The sequence below is a fragment of the Platichthys flesus genome, chromosome 6 (genome assembly GCF_949316205.1).
Source record: "Platichthys flesus chromosome 6, fPlaFle2.1, whole genome shotgun sequence".
In the NCBI taxonomy this organism is placed as follows: Eukaryota; Metazoa; Chordata; class Actinopteri; order Pleuronectiformes; family Pleuronectidae; genus Platichthys; species Platichthys flesus.
This window is the reverse complement of record NC_084950.1, coordinates 9846157-9865069: the sequence shown is the minus strand read 5'-3', so window position 1 is coordinate 9865069 and position 18913 is coordinate 9846157. Positions and strand designations below refer to the sequence as shown.

The following is an 18913-nucleotide window of genomic DNA, read 5'->3' as shown; positions in this document are numbered from 1 at the left end:
TTTTAATGCGGCCTATATATATATATTCTATATTAATATCCAGATATATTGGTTTTCATCTGAAAAAAAAAGTTTTAGGTTCAACTTTATTAAGATTGGATGGGACCATGCCACGTTTGTTCTTTTTTTTTTGTCTACTGATCATTTATGAGCTGTGCCTGGGCCACACGTCAGACTCGTAACAGCGACATAGAACAAATAAGACAACATTTATTACAAAGCCAGAGAAATCCAGCCTCCATGGAGGAAGATTTGACTAGTCAGCACATAATGGAGAGGAGCACTACCCACACTGGGTGTCCCTAAAGATCAGAGAGAACAAGGTAAAGATGTTCTCTTCTTCTCTTAAGCATTGTGTCATAATTTTGATAAGTTATTGAGTTTCTTGAACTGAATTTAAAAATGAAGTGATATTACTGTAACAATGTGCAACGCGGTGGACAGTGGATACTTCACTGCCTTACCATCTGTACATTCAGGTATTTCCATATCTTAATTTATGTAGGCTATTGTACATATCTTTATCTGATTTAATATTGTGTCTTTTCCTGCAGATATATGCAAATCAGATCAGAATGTAGTGTTAGTTTCCAATTATCTTTTTTTAATTTCATTTAAATATAGAATATATTCTGCAATTAATAGGTGGTTGAAGTTCTGCAAATTTTAGGGATTCAGTATCTTGCCAAGGACACTTCGGCATTCACATGGGGATGAGTGGGGATCTGTGTCATTCTATGCTGCTTTTGATACACATTTCAGAGAAAACCATTGTATTTTCTACTTTACTACATATATTTGACAGCCTTTCTTAAAAGTTACTTTATATTTTTGGATTTTAGATACTGGATGATTTAAAAACCTATTGTTAGAGAATAACGCAGTAGTTTCTAATCGTGGCTTCTGACGCCTTACATTAATTTACTATAATTCTGAAAATTCATGCAAAACCTTCTTGTTAATATTTAGTGGTCAAATAAATAACATATTGTTCCCATCAACTAGCACAAGGAGTAAGGGCCACTCATTACTCATTAATCAAATCAAACCTCCGGCCCCCTGAACTTTATTTTTTAGATGTGCCACGAATGTAGCAGGATTTGGCTTTGATGTCAAAGGAACGTGATTCTTAATGACTGAACCTGAAACCCTGCCTTCTTTTCAATGAGTTACAGTCACACTGTAACTGATACTGGGAATACAGTCTGTGAGTTATTGCATATTCAGAGTCACCAAGATCATGCATCTGGATCTGACAGATTTGGAGCTTTTCTTGATACATTTTGAGTCCAACCCATCCGAGAGCTAACAAACTATCTAATAAACCAGTATATGTCTTATTGTATGAATCACAAACAGCTTGTTTGCTCTCAGAGTGTGGCGGCAGTGACAACTGCCCAAAAAACCTTGTGGCAACTGTGACAGCTGCCAACAAAGACAGCTGCCTATAAAAAGTGGGGCATAAAAGGCACCTGTACATATCGGTGGCGGTTTCTACGACTTACCGCTGCCATGATTTGAGCTTGCCCTTACTGAATATAACGTGATATTTTGAATTTACAGACGTGTAACAGATTAAAGATGGCGAACACACAGCCTGTTCTGGAAGAGATAGAACTGAGCCGAGTTCTGCCACAATTATCTAAGGTAAGTTATTTTAAAGGTCCTGTATGAATCTATTGGCAGATATTTGAATATCAAATAATCTCAGTGATGTTTTGACTAGCGTGTTTCCTCTAAGTTGTACGAATTGTTTTCTTTATCCTAGAATGGGCTCTTTATATTTAAATACTGTATATTTCCATTGAGCGCGGCTCCCCTCTACCATTTGACTTTTAATGACAACAGGTTCTCTTAATGTTTGGAAGGGGAGGGAGAGGTGAGTGGTATTCAGCTGCAACATGCACATTTACCACTAGATGTCATTAAATTCTACACCATTAACCTTTAAGTGAAACTAATGTGGACAGTTACATTACAGAGAACCACAGCCCTGAGGTCAGCTCCTCAGTCCTTTATACACATGAGGACCATCTGTTTCTTTGACAACCACTTGAATCTTCATTATTCTTGATCAATGGGTCATTATCTTTATTAGAATATTCTTTGACAACAGAGCTTGCTGACAGCTGCTGGTCTGTCATGTCCCAGTGATCCCATAGAGTTTCTGAAGAACACTCTTCTGGCCCTCTACGGACCAGATCATGTCCAGGATGTAGACTGGTAGGTGCACCTCCTTCCTCAGTGACTCTTCTATAGACAAGCACACGGTGGCTCACTTTCCCAACTTTTCTTTTACTGCTGCAAGAGAAAGTCATGTTGGCCCATCAACACTAATGTAGGGAGGGAAGAAACCACAGTTTTCCACACATACAATCCCTTGACACTTAAATGTTGTTCGGTGAGAGGAAGGTTATGAATGAAGTACATAAACAAATTGCAGAAAGTAAATTTGGTTAATAATCATATTGTGTTTACAATTGCTTCACGTTCCCTGGTGCCACACCACTGGGGCATTTCTTACATTAACAGATTTAAGAGAACCTTTAAGTACAAATTATGAATAATCAAAGCTTTAATGTTGATTGGTATCTTCTCCATCTTAACTTTTGGAGGAACACTCTTGAGGATCCTTATTAAAAGGCCCAATAACTACAGATACAAGACATTTTTAGAAAGCAGAATATCTAATGTATGCTTATTGTCAACTTAGATTCTAGTTTGAATAGGAGTTTTCCAGCTATTTAGCCATTTAAGTTTAGCCTTTACTAAAACACATTTAGTCCATTTAAAGGCGTAGTTCATTCATTCAATTCAGTATATTAGTTTATATCATTATTTGTTTTTGACTTTGTTTTGTCAAGGTACAAGTTTCTTCTGGATGCAAACCGGTGCACACCATCGCCCTCTCTGACTCGCAGGAGTATGTGCGCCACCATCGATCCAGAAGACGACATAGTACGGTTTAGTAGCATTCATGCCACTGAAAGTAGAATCTCGGAAAAAAATTAAATCACTAGGATTCAAATGAGACAGTTTCAGTACTTTTATAATAACTGCTGCTGTGTATTCATTCTTAGTTGTTCTTCATTCTGCTGGAGAAGGCATACTGCTGCTACAGGAAAAGTCTAACAAGCTCCTGCTTCAGGTAGGCCTGCTGTGCTACGTGAATAATATCTCATGCCGATATAGGTCACATCATATCCAGATAAAGATGCATATCATAATATAGCACATACTGTAAATGTATCTAATAGAATAATAACTATCAAATAAATTATTTTGGAATTATGTACCAATAAATAAGGTTATTAATCAGAATACCTCTGTTTAGAACCTCTGTGCAAACATTCAATTTGTTTGGAAGTATTATCCAAATTATTAGAATTAGTTCCCAGGAGGTGGTGATATTGACAGTGCATCATATGAAACAATATCTTTTATTTAGTTACACGATATTCGTTGTCATATCGCACCTACAGTACTGACTTCAGAACCAGCATGCCTTATGATTTTTTTTTTGAGGGGATGAAGAGGGCCATGAAACTCCCCTTACATGGAATTTCTCAGAAATATCAACTTGGTGTGCATGGAAAGAGAAACAAAAGAAAACGAAATGTCACACTTCAGTTTTGGGGATTTTGAGAAATAAACAAATGTCCGTAGTAGGAACTCTTACAATCACAAATTACTCTCGGCCAATCAGGGATCGGACCTACAATTGAGAGAAAGGAAAAAAAACAAAATCAAAGCCACAATTTTCATACTCAAGTAGACTCTTTACCAACATCTATGATTTTATTAAGGATCAAGATGTGGCAAATATTTCCAGCTTCATATTTATATCAAATGATTCCAGTTATAGGCACAGCAGTTATGTTTACATGTAAATATTCAAAAGTTTTTCCATACCATTTCCTCTCTCACTGAAAGAGTTGATTCTTCCACCACTTTTCTCCACCTCCATCAAACAGCGGGGCTTTTTCTTGTGCTGGGTCAGATTTCCATTGGTCTTTAATGGTCTTGTCTTCAGCGTGCTGATATGGTGAATAACGGGATTTTGATAGAAATACTTTGCTCCTTACGTAGCTGTTTCTTGACTGCTTAACATATGTGTTTATGGGTTTTGGTGATGCTTTGGAGCCTCTTTGAGGTGGAAGCCTTTTTGTGTTTCCACTTTTTCTCCAAAAGACACCAACGGGAGTAGAAGCGGACACTTTGGATGTGGACAGTGTTTTAGAGGGGCGGGAGGCCGTGGTGCTGAGCTTTCTGTTCACATTGACCAGACGCTTCTGTACATTGGTCGGTTGTGTTAAGATATGCAGAGGGTCAGTTGTGGTATCACCCACAGATTCATCATTTAGAGAAATGCCTTGGGGGTTGCGTTTTTTTTTATGTGTATCACCAGATGGAAACCTTCCAGAACTTGTGTTCCTGACTTCAAAGTTTTCGGAAATTACTTCATTGCCAAATAATCTTGAAAATACTTCTAGTTTTGAGTTGGGGGGAGAGTTAGCTGGATAACTGGTCTGAACATCATCAATCTGAGATGAGATCCCCCTCTGGGTGGAATCTAAGCCACGAGAACGTTGAATAGGAGCATAGTCATTCATCAGTTTTGGTTCCTGAATGGCGGACACTCGATTCTGCCTGGACAGGCCAGATTTCTCATGTTGTGCCTGCGCACCGATGGATGGACGGGAAACACGGACTCTCTGGTTTGGGAGATAGCCATCATGACTGCTTGGCTGTTGGGAGCTGAAAGGTTCCACACTGAACAGGTGAGATCTGAGCGGCAGCTTTTTGCTAAACACTTGATCCTGAGAGTCACTTGCTTCGACGCCCACGTAACTGCTACTCCTCTGAGGTGAAAGGTCAAAGTTGGAACCAGAAGATTCAGGCAGGTGAATGATGGGAGCGGAGTTCATATTTTTTGATTCCTTCCCAACAGTGGGTCTATATTTAGCAGCTGATTTGTCAGGTCTTTCCTTGTGTTTGGACACACCTGGCAAGTAGAATTGTTTTCTTGGTGCTCTAACAAGTACACTTTTGCTATAGGAATCAAAAGGCTTCTGCGGAGCTTCAGTCATTCTGGGCTGCTCCTCTGTTTGGAAATCTCTACTCTTTTGATACCGAGTTAAAGAGTCTCCACTGGGAGAAAGATATGTTGGTTGTTGCATAGTTTTCTCAGAGGACAGAGGTTTTAGAATTAATTTCTTACTTGAATAGAAGCTGAGATCTCGAGATGGGATGTCTGTTACAGGTGATGCAGTCACATGGCTACTGAAAGAAAGGGACCTTCCTAATAAAAGCTTTTGTTCAGGGAGGTTGTGGCTTGTTGACTGAACTTCATTTTGATCATCAGCAGGACTTGAGAAAATATCTGGGTTTTCCCCAGAAATGCCATAATTTGCCAAACTTCCATAATCACTTGAAACCTGTTCTGTGGCTCCCAAATCATGCTGCGGGTAGAAAGCGGAGCTGGCGCCAGAGTCGTGGTCGTCGTAACCACTGGGAGAAGTGACACTTTCAATGGAGTCTACGGGATTAAACAGAGAGAGGCTTTCGCTTATTGATACCAGGTCGTTGGCCTCTGGTTCATTCCAGACTACATTTTCACTGTGGTCATCATGGGCAGATCCATCCTGCACAGAATTAGACGTGGAAGACTCTCCCTTAATCCTTTGGGCATCAGAAATCAACTCATTTTTCATCGTCTCTCGAGCAGTTTGAAAATGTCCTCTTGAGTCCCTTCCTGGTATTAAATAGGAGCTCTTCATCGTCTCTATGAACCGTTGGAAATCTTTAATTGTTGGGAAGCTGATGCCCTCCACATTTTTCATGGGTGTGTACTGCTTCAATAAAACACCGAAAGGATGTTGGTCGCTTTCATATTTCTGCACAGCAGAAGCAGAGGGAACCGCAGAATAATCGTCCTGCTCCTGTCCCACGTCTGGTTGGTGTTGCACCATGTTTTCCCCGAGGCTGGTATCATCAAAATGAACCGGTTCTCTCTGAGGGGAAGAAAAGCTCCGGTCCCCTGTAACCTGTGTTGGATCCTTCAAGTCTGTGCTTAGAAAAGCTCCAGAGTGAAACTGGTTTGAGGTTTGTGGGTTCTCATCGACATAGTAGCCATGTGCAATATTCCAACCTATCAGGAAATAAAGGAACATTAAATTCATGAGGTTGAACATAGCTGTGACTAAAGATTAAAAAAAAATAATAAATGAAACATACCTTTCTGTGTAGGAAAAAAAATGCAACCCCATAAAAACAGAGTGCAAATCCGAGAAACCCTGAAAGACCATCATGAAAATTTAAATAAAATTAGAACGGAGCGAATTTAATCAAAGACACACTCTTGTGTCGTATTTACCCAAACAGAAGATCCATGGCAGCAGGAACAGACTATCATATAAAAACTACCAGACCAGGTAACAGTCGATCATGCTCCGATCTGTCTCTCACCAGAGAAAGTTGGACAGCAGGAAGGCGACAGGGAAGGATACTCACACATTCACACTCTGCTCACACACAATGCTGCGAGGTGATTGCAGGCAGGTGGTGCTGTGTGAAAACCAATTAGACGAGCAGTGGAGCAGAGACTTAAATATCTCTCAAATGAATCCAGAAATGTATCTGACAAATTACAGGTAGTTTAAAAAAGCCCGTTGTGTCCCTCTTTATGCCTTCATCTTGAATATATAAATTATTTATTATTCCTATTCATCCAGTCCACTCATAACTTAAAGTGAGGTCTGAACACAGCTCAGTCAACACAAGTCCTGCACCTTCTCATCCACACTGCCCTGCTCGCTCTCTTTTTCTCCCACATGAACTACCTGCTGAGTGGCTGCAGCAGCTGATAACAGCACGTTAACTCCAGATGAATGTTTAAAACATAGAATAGCAATTCAAAAATGGAACAATTAGATGTTTAAACCTCTGTTTACATATACATGTTCACCCATTACAATTTCACTCTTAGAAATGTTTCAAGAGAGAGTGACTCAAGTGGAGCTTCAGGCAGAAATTTGACACACATGAATGAAAGTGTTGAACATTTTCTCTGGATCATTGTCAACAAGTGAGCGCGTGCATGAGGATATTCTATTTCACAGATTCCCTTTCACCTCCTCAATCTTCTCCATCTCGGGCCCATCACTGTTCTGTCGAACGCTCGGCTCTGTCTCAATGTCCAATCCTGCTTCAGCTGAGAAAATCCTTAGCATGAACTTATTTGACATAATCACTCAAATAAATCCATGAGTGTTATTTCAGTGTAAATGATTCCTGTCCTCTTGAGTAGTTGCAGGCTTCAGACAACCCGGCTGCGTAACCGTCCTCTGAATTAATGATGACCTGTGTCGCCAGGAAGTGGAAGAGTTTCACTGTGCAGAGCAAGAGAGATACCGCAGTGGTGTCCCTGAAGATTGACGTGAGAATGAAGCAGTCTGAGAGGAGATGCCAGCAGGCCACACTCACCAAATGGTTGAAATGGGTAGAATTACACAAGACGACCAAGGCTGGTAGGTGACCTCCAAGTATGTCTGAGTAAAAAGAGTTTTCATGAGGGCTGTTAGCTGAACTAATGTGAACTGACTGTTTTTGCATACTGTGACTCTCGTGTTTAACGCCAGAGAAAACAAGCGCTGTGGTAAAGAAATGTGTCCAAACTGAAAGTCTTTCCTGTCAATAACTTCTCCCCCGCTGTAAACACCCACTCCTGTGACTCATTTTGTCCTCTGTACATTCACCATTAACCTCTGAAACTTGGCTCTAATGTTAAAAGCCAAATTTGTCTCAAGATTTGCTAGAATGCTATTTTGTTATCATGATTTTATTGCTACGATTTAACTTAGTTATCCTTGGCTAAAAATAACAGATTCAACACTTGTGTTGTTGAAGAGATGTTTATTTTCCTTCCAACCTAGCTGCTGTTGAGAAACTTGAGAGACTCGTAAACGCCCGTCGCCTTCGACGCATCATAGCTGCATGGAACAATGTTGCAATGGAGTCAAGGAGAACCAAAGAATACCTCAAGGTACTTTTGTGCTGAATTTGATATGAAATGTTGATTTCTAGAAACATTCCTCATCGTCTTTGTATTCCTCTTGCAGAGGTTGGATATGATTTTTTCCGAAAACGTCAACAGAGAAAACCAGACTGGAGAAGAATGTGACCGACTCTCCATGCTCCCTCACAGCCTCTCTTTGAAGGTAGTAGATCTTAAACCTCCCAGTGTTCATGAAGTTCACACGCACACTGACACTGGCCTTGGTTTTCAAGCGTGGCTGCTTCACTTCTCAGCTCTCAAAGCAGTCGCTGATGAGATCATACAAACCTGTTACATAATACTCAAAGTGGACTTCACTAAAAACATATTTCCAGTCTCTGAGAGGCCAGCTGATTAAAGTCAGTCACCACTGACTATGTTGCGGTTTCCCTACCACCTTTCAGCCCAGAGACGACCATGTTCATAAGACGAGATCTGTTGCAGAGTTATAGTTTCATGTATATTAATTGAAATATATTTGTAGATTTCTTATGTAATCGTTGAAGTATCTCGATTATAAATATTTTGAAAACTTCCCCACTCTTCCAACACTGACATGTTGTTAGTGTTGTTTGCTTTGGATTCTCATTGGCTGGAAATGCGAGAGCAGTTTTTTGGCTTTGTTCGCTCTGGAGTTTCTGTCCAACACCTCTCATAATAAATAGTGCTCCAGCATGCCTATGTTTGGAGCGAGAGAAAAGGGCTGCTTGCTCACTGTGCCTTGCAAAGTGGCAGTGCCAGAGGTGGCAATAAAACACCACATCTGGGTGCCTTGCTGTCCTGTCCCCCTGATATCGGCCAGATTTTTCCAATAGCGACGGCTGGTTACGTGAAATTAAAAACTTATGGACCAAAAGTCAATCAGAGTGTGGAAGCTGTTTAATTCAACTGATTTGTGGATATTTCTCATAAAATCTGACACAGAGGAGGTGTTAGCTGCATCAACAGGAAATTATGTCTGTCCTCTTTCATCTGACACTTTTCAGCATTGTCATCTTTCTGTTTTTTTTAGATCTTTCAATATCTAGAACTGGGAGACAGGTTGAATTGCGCTGAGGTTTGTTGGGCATGGAAATCTGTACTCCAATCCAGCACGCTGTGGAGCCAGGTCTGTACAGAGGTTTATTCTTGTATTTGATTAAGGGAAATGTTTTAAATCATAATTATAACAGGAGTTCAAATGCCTCTTCATTTTCATCCCTGTTAGATCAACGTCTCTGTAGAGAAACACTGGATAACCGACAGCACCATGAAAGAGGTTCTCCAGAGCTACCGACCATTTGTGATCTATCTGAACCTGCGAGGCTGCACGTCACTGACATGGAACAGCTTCAGGTGTATCAGTGAGTTTTCTACATCTTAACAGGTTTCACTTGTGTATGCATTGCAGATCATGATTTACAAGTAATAATTACAAGACAGTGAATAAGTTGTCAAATCTTATATTTGGATTACACAACACTGACGACACATAAAAGCAGCACTGAAAAATATAGTTTCTCCATCTGATACAGACTGTTTTATAATATATTGAAAGGAAACGATAGGAAGGGAAAACAAAAACAATTTTTAGTTTAGGTTTTATTTTCAGGACAGTCTGAAGATTGTGTATTTCTGCGGAACCCTCAAGTGGCTGGGCTCCAGCTCCTCCTCCTCCAGCTCTCCTTGCGCCTCCATTGGCGTGTTCCACAGCGCAGGGTCTGTTTGTTCTCGGTCTGTTCTGCTGCTCTGTCTGTCCTTTGGACACACTTTGTAGTAGGATTTCACATAGGCCTCCACCCGTTCCCCTGTATGTTCAGGAGGGGAGCGACAGATGAGGCCAGATTGCCTCACTCTTGGGTGCAGACGCAGCCAGTACACCATGTAGTGGATGCTGAGAAAGAGTCAGATTATTAATTAGGATTTGCGTTTGTGGCCAATTTATTTGTACAGATTTGAGCAGGAGAACCCACCTGTAGTCACACACCCAAGGGTTCTCTTCCAGTTTTAGCTCTGACAGGAAGTAAAGGTCTTCGAGAACCCCGTACTTGATAAAATGGAGGCTGTTGTGTGATAGGTCCAGCTCATGGAGGTGCAGCAGCCCAGACAGGGACCCTACGAAAGAGACAGGACAGAGATGCATGGGCAAAGCAGCCGCTGGTTTCTCACTTAGCATAAAACATGAAGTCCTATTGCTGTGTAGCTGTTTGGTCAAGAAAAGTAAAAGTTAGTGGGGCAATCAAACTGAGATCCGACTGTAGAGGCTCACGTTCAGTTTATACCTGAATCACTTGGGTATAATAATCATTTTATGATATATTTTACTCATTATTCAAAACCATCTGCACAAATGCAGCAGAATGTTTCTAAAAACAATAAATCGGGAACAATAGTCAGCTGCAGTTGTGTAACATAGCTCTCATGTCATAAAATGCAGCTTTGATTGTGTATGTTTTAATCAAAGGGTGTTAAAAACTGACACACATATTGCAACATTCAGGGATAATGATTCACAGATTTACAGGAACAATAATGTAATACACACAAGTTTTTACCTGTGTCGATGTGCTCTATGTTGTTGTTACTGAGGTTCAGGAATCTGAGGCTCCTCGCTGCTTGGAAGTCTTTGGCTCTGAGATGACGGATTAAATTGTTTGACAGATCAATACGAACAACGTCCTCGGCGATACCTGTCGGCACCTCGGTTAGACCTGAACACACAGAGGGAGGGGTTACACGGGGTCCTCAAATACATTCCATTATTTACGTCTGCTAATAGATAACTTAACTGAAATCGCATGCCCCTGAATTTACTTTCTGAACTCATTATATCTATAAAACTTTACCATCCAGATCTGTCACACCAAAGACTGCTCTGAGTTTTGCACTGTGAGTTCACACAGACGCTGTGAAATGTGCTCTGCCTCAATCCACGACCTGAGTTTGACACTAATGTCCAGGCCTCCTGCCAGTGGGGGACAAATAGCCGTAAAACATTATTTACTCTATTCTTAGCTAAATTTGAAATGCCTCTTTCTGTTTTGCAACAGACTTGTTCTGAAATAGTGGCCAAACTTTGTTCAGCTGGTGCTTTCCTAGTTGTTCATAAGGTGACAAATATCTTTAACATACTGTAGAATCAGTAGGATGTGGAGGAAGGGAGCAATATAACATTGAATAAAAAACACCTGCCAAAACCAGATGTGTCCTTCTGCCAACTCCGTGTCTGGCCAGTAAGCTCCTTCAGGGAATTTCAAGTTTATTCATTCCAGTCAGTCAACAGTAATATTTCATCATGAGCAAACAAACTCTCTGGCTTACACAATAATTTGATTTAACCCCTCTGCTCCATATGGAACGGTCTTAATTTCATAACTCAAAACATATGGGGTACAGTTAATCAGCCATATTAGAACAAATGTATGATGATGACAGACTTGCCTCGCTTTTTGCAGTCAATTCGTATTTGGGGGAAGTGGTAGGTGTGGCAAGATGTGGTGGTATCTGGTTTGCTGCGGAATGGAACCGGCACCAAAGGGCCTGTGGTGTCGTCCTGTGGGACATCGGGCGGCGCCTTACAGAGTAACTCAGGATCAATCTGCTTCAGCTTCCTGTCTTTCAGCATGACGGGCGCCGCACACCTAGCAGAGGAAATACAGTTGAGTCATCAATCAATCAGATGTGATACTTGGAGGCAGTTTGTCATTCTGCGATTCAGTGATGACTTGTTTGACCTCTGGGATCCGAACAGTAGATCACACTGTATCATCATCCATTGGCGTAAACATTCACCTGGCATGGTTTCCTAAATTACGGTTGCTTGGGACCTGAAGGGTGATTATAAGACCGTCCATCGAGCACAGACAATTCCAGGGATTATGGTGTAAACGCAGGTAGCGGATGTTTGGCATGGGGATGAGGGCCTCCTCGTTAAGCGTTTCCAGACGATTGTGCTGCAGCAGCAGGGTTTTAAGATTTTCCAGGCCCTGGAAGGCCCCATCCTCAATTGAAGATATCTGGTTCTGCTGCAGGTCCAGAGTAGCTAATCTCTCATATCCAAAGAAGGTCCCCTCACGTAGGACCTTGATACGGTTGCTGGCTAGAAGGAGGTGCTTGGGTGCTTTGGACCAGGTTTGGGCGCTGGGAACGGAGGTCAGACCTCGTTCCTGACAGTCCACAAAGACGTCTCCGGATTCTGCCGACTCGGAGCAGTTGCGTGACAGAAGCCTGTGGGCGCCTGATCTGCTGTGACGCCCATTGCCTCTGACCCTGACAGTGTTCAAACACACAAAATGATAATTAGAGTCTGTTAAAAATGGACTGAACACATCAGACTGAGGTCTAAATCCATACCGGCCGCCTGTGAGTTTGTGTCGTGCTCCTTTGAGGCCTCTTCCCTTTCCCGACCTTTTCATGTCGATGCTCGGGAGCAGGAGGAGGAGCAGGGAGGCGAAGAGGAGACTGGAGGTCATATGCATCCTCAGCTCTGCAGGGTTGGTCTTTTCAATGAGAAGAGCTGGAGCCAAAGCAGAAGTTTGCAAAGTCTTGAAAACAGAAGCAGTGTTATGGTTGAAACAAAGCTGCTGCCGTCTCTGCACAGAGGCTGCACATTACATAAGAGATCGTAGCCGTCCAGGAATGTATATACAGCTTTGAACCAAGACACACTATATATCATCAAATCACAACCTTCATCATAGTAGATGAAATGTATTTCCAAATGAAATGGACAGCACATTTGAATTAACTGTTTATCTGCTCTTTACTCTTTACCTTGTTTTGTCTAAGGTGAATGCAAAAATCTCCAGGAGCTCAATGTATCAGACTGTTTTAATGTCACAGTAAGTAAAACACTGTTAAGACTAAAAAGTTTACATGGTGATAAAATCCTAAATCTATAAGAAAATTAGGTCACAAATATTACTGTTCACACTTTACTGTATGTTTGCTAACAACATTGATATAGCATTGATAATGATAAATTAAAAATATTGTCCTTTAAACATGTTCTACGATTGCTCAGTCCTCATCTTTATGATCATAATTTATCATATTTAGAGTTTAGAGTCAAATTTTTCCAGCATCTTATTACATTTTCGCCTCGGCCAAGGAGGCTATGTTTTCACCCCAGTCAGTTTGTTGGTTTGTTTGTTGTTTGATTTTAGACAAGATTACATACAAAAATTGTCTTGCTGTGCTGGTAACACTTGGCCCTGTGCTCTTTACCAGGATGCCATGGTTCAGGATATTGTGGAGGGCTGCCCCTGCCTGCTCTACCTGAACCTTTCCTGCACACTTGTTACAGACAACACTCTCAGAGAGCTGTCCAGGTAAAACTCCAGATGTGGTAAATCCATCAGACGTTAGGTCTTGGGATTCGACTCGTGCTCTAGTAAACAGCTGTGTATCACTGTGATCTTTTCCTGGCCTCTGGCACGATAGACCCCCGAATTATCCCCATTTGTGTTTGTCCACCACCAGCAGCCTGCTGGGTCCTATTTCATGTCTGAAAGCAGAGTGTGTACAGCCAGTGTAATGATTTAGAAGAACAGATGTGGACTTTACAACACAACAGGCTATTCTGTGTGATTGCATCATCGAAAGATTAGTGAAACAACAGTAACAGTCATTAGCTCTCTCTCTCTCTCCCTCGCTCTCTCACGTGGGTAGCAGATTCACGTACAATGTTTTTGAACATATTTCACATTGTCCCATGGTATCATTTCGTTGAGCACAACATTAAACCATCGGTTATTTACAAAAAGCTTGAACACAAGTCATTTGTCTCTTTGAAATGAATCTAACAATCCGTTTTGAACAGGAACTGTCTCAACCTTCAGTACCTGAGTCTGGCTTACTGCACCAGATTCACAGACAAAGGATTTCTGTACCTGACCACTGGGAAGGGCTGCCACAATCTCCTCCACCTCAACCTGTCCGGCTGCACTCAGGTCAGTTGCTGCTCACCTCTTGGTTTGGTGTATGGTCACAGCTTCAGCTGCAGATGCAGAGTCTGTCCTGGTTAACTCCAGTCCCTGCTCTCTGCTCGCACGTGTCTCCCCTCGTTTCTGGCTCTCCCCCTGCTGACTGTTTGCACTCGTTCAGTGCTTCTAGCGAATGGATGATAAAGTGAAGGAGAAGCAAAGTCAAAGGCAGCTGTGACTAAGCGGAGGGCTGGGTTTAAACAATCATCTCTGGCCCACCCACTCATGATGTGCACACTCCATAACATGAGACACATGCGCCGCAACATAAAACACGCTCTTCCCTGGAAATGTGCGTTCGTTTAGTTTGGCTCCAGATGTATGGTTTCACTTTATGGGGCCCAGAGAATGTGGAGACAGAGGAAAACAACATCCAGGAAAGTGATTCAGATTCCAACGTAGACACACATTTTCCCCTCTCTCCTCCCAGATCACTGTGAACGGGTTCACGCACCTTTCAGCGGGATGCCCTTCGCTCAGAGAGGTTGTGATCAATGACATGCCCACACTGTCTGATAACTGTATCCTGGTGAGTTTGTGCATTTCTTACAATCTCAGGTTTCTGTAAGGGCTGCGAGAGAAAAAATAAGGAATAAAATAGAAAATAATTTACTCAGTCAGCTCATGCATAATTGTGTGTCCACACATCTTTAACCCCCTGAAGCAGAGACCAGTTTGACCCTTCCCTCTTCTCTTATAGGCACTACTGGCCAGATGTCGCGATCTCTCTGCCATTTCTCTTCTGGATGCTCCTCATCTTTCTGACATCGCCTTCAAAGCCATCAGCGAAGCAGCCACGCTGAAGAGCTTCAGTACAGAGGGTCAGGTCATGTTGCATCCTCGAGCCTGAAGCCTCCATAGACACATGAAACGACACAAGCTGAATAGAGTTGTTCTGTCTTTAGGGAACTCCCAGCTCTCAGACGTCAGCTGGAAGGCTCTGTGCAGAGGCTCGCAAGGCCTCCTCAGACTCCACGCCGCAAAATGTTCTAGAATGACCGACACCAGCCTCAAGTTCATGGCCACCCTGAAGAAACTGCAGTACCTGGACATCTCCCTTTGCAGCAAGTGTGTGTTTGTAGCTGCTGAAACATCTCACCCCAGCTTAGATAGATCAGTGATAGATATACAGTAGGATAGATAGATAGATATAGATAGTAGATAGATGGATTGGTGATTGATAAATAGATAGATAGATAGATAGATTGATGGAATGATAGATGGATGGATGGATGGATGGATGGATGGATGGATAGTTTGATAGATTGATAAATTGATAGATTGATAAATAGATAGATTGATAAATAGATAGATTGATAAATAGATAACTTAATTATTCCTTGGGGGGAAGGAAGATGAATTTAAATACCCTTTATTCCTCCCTTACACAGCCCATTAAAATGATTCTGTGACTGAAGGTGCCTTTTAGTTTGTCTGTTGTTTTGTGAGGCCTCGTCCATGATGTCTGTAATTTTTTAATCAGTCTGCGTCATTAGCTTTGATGCTTGCCCTCCGGGACACTACAGCATCAAAGATGTGTCTCACGAAGATGGTGATGTCATACTGTACATGATGTAATGTGCGTTTCAGGGTGGGTGATCCCGGGATCAAACATTTGACTGAAGGCTGGTCAGCCGGCAAATTGCGGGAGCTGAATGTCAGTCAGTGCAGTCTCATCACCGACATCTCTGTCATGAGGATCGCAGACAGGTAGACAAAATAACTACACACAAACATGCACATAATGGTCTGTTTATTAGTGTCACACTGCAGCTGTTTTCTGTTTGTGTGTGTGTGTGTGTGTGTACAATCGATCAGCTTGTGTAAACTCTCCCACCTCAACTTGAGTTACTGTGCGAAGCTGACCGACGCGAGCCTGGAGTGGCTGAGAGGCAGCTCCATCCGCTCCCTTGACCTCAGAGGGTGCAACATCCAGGACCAGGTATCATTTAGATGTTTGCTCTCACACTCGCTTTCTGTCGCACATTCCTGCAGAGCAGATAACGGACCCGTGTGTTGAACAGTCTGTAACCTGGTGCTTGTGTGTTGTTTTTTAGGGGCTGGCTGCCATGGAGGAGATTAACCTGACGACGTTAGTGCTCGCAGAGTGTGTCAAAATCACAGATAATGGCATCAAGGTAAAAAATCCAGCTAGAGATTCAACACCTTGCATTTTTAAAAATAGTTCCGAAGTTTGATGAGTTAGTTCACTTTGTTCTCCGGTGTTTGGTAATGTTGTCAGTTGACAGGAATAAACGTACTCACCGTTGTCTAGTCATTTCTAAGAAAAGTCCTTATTTCTTTCACTTACTGTTTCTGCCTACAAACAGATGTGAACATGTAGATGTGACATTTTATCAGAGTCTAGTTGGAGAAGTTTCCCATGAACCGTCATGGCTTCATCTTACATCTCCCCATCTTTTCATTTCACAACAGATCCTGTGTCAGAACATGAAAGACCTGGAACACGTGGATGTGTCTCACTGCGTCGCTCTGTCTGACCTGGCCATTAGAGCCTTTTCATTCTACTGCAGGAGTTTGTTCACACTGCGGATGTCAGGCTGTCCAAAGGTACACAAAAACACACACACGAAAACACACACAGACACACACATGCAAACACACTCTTATGAAGCCTTAAATGTCTATTGTGTTTCCCCGTGTCATGTCATGTGAAGAAAGATGAAAAGCATGTACAGCAGCTTGAAACATGGTGAATCTCAAATTTCCTTCGCCAAGGAGTTTCTTTTCACCCTTGTCATTTTGTTTTTTTTTTGTTTGTTCGTAAGAAATACAAATCTTCTGGACGCATGATCACAAACCTTGGTAGCAGGATGTAGTTTGGAACAGGGAAGAACTTGTTTGGTGCAGAGCTGGATCAGGACACAGATCCAGATCCTTGAACATTTTCAATGAATTCCAATGGAATAAGTCGTGGATCTTGAGTAAACTGAGATCTTTAAGCGTTCAAAGGCACCTTGTTATATTGCCCTTCAATTTTCTTTACTCACATTGTCTCATTGGTCCAGCACCTGTTAGTGTTTTAATGTGTGCATCGACCTCCCTCTGCAGTGTCCTTGTCATTTCATGCCACGCTTTCCTGTTTCCCCTGCCCTGCCTCAGATGACCGATATGGCGATGCAGTATCTGACGGGTGAAGCTCAGTACCTGCGAGAGCTGGATGTGAGCGGCTGCGTGCTTCTCACAGATCGCACGCAGCGACTCCTAGAGAGGATCTGCCCCCCGCTGTCCTCCATCAAGATGACCTGCTGCAGCAACATCTCCAGGTAGGACACAAACTAGACCTCCAATAGAGTTTCGCAAAGTCCTGCATGAGGATGTTTAATGAGCAGTGTGTTTGTGTGTGTGTGTGTGTGTTCCTTCAGGGCAGCCGCCATAAAGCTGCAGCCTCGTGTGAAGCACTGGGAACACAGCAATGACTACTGTCCATTCAAGCCTATACACAACATGGGCAAGGTTCGGCCTCAAGTAACGAAGCCCATCAAGACTATAGACACCTGGGAAGTGGTGGAGCACTCAGTGATCACGAGATTAGCGCGTACAGAGAGGATCTAAACGGATCTCTACTAGTGCTTTAGAAAAAGAGTCAATCAAATCACAGCAGCAGCACTACATCATGTTTTTGTACTAGATGCATTTTTCGACAAAGCAACATTAGAGATAATTAAATATCAGCTGCACCTTTCTGTGAGTTTATCGTTTCTTTGTGGAGACAATCTCAAACACTACGTCTGTCGCTTCCTTGACACATAACACTTCATCAGCTCCTCACATTGGAATGTCCTGTACTGATTTGAGTTTCATTCTGCAGATGACAGTTTGCTTCCACACAAATACTTTCACAGTAGCTTTGGCCCTTGTAGGCTTTTCTATGTTTCACTATTTACCTCACAGGTCCCTTTTCCTTATACAGCTAAATTATTTTGTACGCATGCATTTCTTGCGCTCCACATATATTTTGTTCAGCCAGCCATCACAAATCTGCCACGACTCAATTGTAACAACTAACTAGAAGTTTAAAAAAAGCATAATTTTAGCTTGATATTCAATGTAAACCTTAGCTGGTAATATAGATCTTTGTCCGTCTAACCATGTTGGATTCAAGATTGACAAACTTAATTTACAATGCTCTTACTCTTATCTCGTTAAAAGAAACATAGTTTTAGATGACACAGATACAATCTACAGTTGAGCTGTAGACACAATTCTGAAGATGACTAGATGGTGTTAACCTCTGAGAACTAATGATTTATCACAGATGATCCAGAGTGTGGATGCAGTGTGGTGTAGACACTGCAGGGACAGTGTGGCCGGCCCTATTTAGCAGCAAAGACATGACTTTTGTTAATATTTAATAATTTGTGTCGCTTTATACTTTGTTGTGGCAAAGCTTTATCATTGTTAATTTGTTAAACCAGATATGAAGCACTTTAAATTTGGACTCTTGAAACCAGTTAAAATGTTGGCACTCATTAAACATTTTTTATAATTTGTAATCTTTGTCGAGCGTATGTCTGTGAACCCATTATTGTTCCGTTCTCTTTACAAGTGTTTTGTCTATTTCTGCTTATTAAATTTAAATGACGAATTTTCATTTTACAACCTTCTTGTATTGCTTTGATACTTTATTTCTACTGTCTGACAGAGTGTGGATTTGTTTAATGTGAAAACTCATTCTGGGATGTGGATGATGCTCCATTGAGATGAAGCTCGTTATAGTTAAAAAGTTCAGATCCTGTGCAGTTCATCAGTTCAATTCAGGCTCTCACCTGAGGCTCTTTTGGGATATGCAAAGAGGATTGTGGAAAATATGTTTAAAGATATAAATATTCATTGTTAAGATGAACATTTAGTTCTTTCAATAACAGGAATG

At 41.8% G+C, this 18913-nt stretch overlaps 3 protein-coding genes and 1 long non-coding RNA gene across 10 annotated transcripts; 1 reads left to right on the top strand and 3 right to left on the bottom strand.

The window, feature by feature from the left end:
- Positions 1 to 173: 173 nt before the first annotated feature.
- Positions 174 to 18642, top strand: fbxl13 (F-box and leucine-rich repeat protein 13). 2 transcript variants are annotated; one of them, XM_062389574.1, is made up of 22 exons: positions 174 to 323; positions 1564 to 1647; positions 2117 to 2223; positions 2865 to 2958; positions 3081 to 3148; positions 7375 to 7529; positions 7935 to 8044; positions 8121 to 8219; positions 9069 to 9164; positions 9264 to 9399; positions 12824 to 12876; positions 13265 to 13365; positions 13857 to 13986; positions 14450 to 14548; positions 14720 to 14840; positions 14925 to 15087; positions 15610 to 15729; positions 15838 to 15961; positions 16077 to 16157; positions 16456 to 16590; positions 17143 to 17306; positions 17411 to 18642. In XM_062389574.1, the coding sequence occupies exons 2-22, from the start codon at positions 1582 to 1584 to the stop codon at positions 17457 to 17459; spliced, it is 2271 nt and encodes a 756-aa protein (XP_062245558.1). In that variant the 5' UTR covers positions 174 to 323; positions 1564 to 1581; the 3' UTR covers positions 17460 to 18642. The 2 variants fall into 2 exon arrangements, with proteins under 2 accessions (XP_062245558.1, XP_062245557.1); XM_062389573.1 differs by having other exon boundaries at positions 17406 to 18642.
- Positions 1882 to 5614, bottom strand: LOC133954974 (uncharacterized). 3 transcript variants are annotated; one of them, XM_062389596.1, is made up of 3 exons: positions 3913 to 5614; positions 3680 to 3715; positions 1882 to 2301 (listed from the first exon to the last, which is right to left on the bottom strand). In XM_062389596.1, the coding sequence occupies exon 1, from the start codon at positions 5178 to 5180 to the stop codon at positions 3924 to 3926; it is 1257 nt and encodes a 418-aa protein (XP_062245580.1). In that variant the 5' UTR covers positions 5181 to 5614; the 3' UTR covers positions 1882 to 2301; positions 3680 to 3715; positions 3913 to 3923. The 3 variants fall into 3 exon arrangements, with proteins under 3 accessions (XP_062245580.1, XP_062245581.1, XP_062245579.1); XM_062389597.1 differs by lacking the exon at positions 3680 to 3715 and having other exon boundaries at positions 1883 to 2301; XM_062389595.1 differs by lacking the exon at positions 1882 to 2301 and having other exon boundaries at positions 3432 to 3715.
- Positions 5663 to 6552, bottom strand: LOC133954989 (uncharacterized). Its single transcript, XR_009920840.1, has 3 exons — positions 6377 to 6552; positions 6238 to 6296; positions 5663 to 6151 (listed from the first exon to the last, which is right to left on the bottom strand). It is a non-coding gene; the product is annotated as an uncharacterized LOC133954989 (long non-coding RNA).
- LOC133954970 (leucine-rich repeat-containing protein 17-like) lies at positions 9483 to 14170 on the bottom strand. 4 transcript variants are annotated; one of them, XM_062389591.1, is made up of 7 exons: positions 14003 to 14169; positions 12389 to 12551; positions 11828 to 12304; positions 11477 to 11676; positions 10591 to 10746; positions 10009 to 10150; positions 9483 to 9929 (listed from the first exon to the last, which is right to left on the bottom strand). In XM_062389591.1, the coding sequence occupies exons 2-7, from the start codon at positions 12511 to 12513 to the stop codon at positions 9644 to 9646; spliced, it is 1386 nt and encodes a 461-aa protein (XP_062245575.1). In that variant the 5' UTR covers positions 12514 to 12551; positions 14003 to 14169; the 3' UTR covers positions 9483 to 9643. The 4 variants fall into 4 exon arrangements, with proteins under 4 accessions (XP_062245575.1, XP_062245573.1, XP_062245574.1 ...); XM_062389589.1 differs by having other exon boundaries at positions 11828 to 12551; positions 13927 to 14170; XM_062389590.1 differs by having other exon boundaries at positions 11828 to 12579; positions 14003 to 14170.
- Positions 18643 to 18913: the final 271 nt, after the last annotated feature.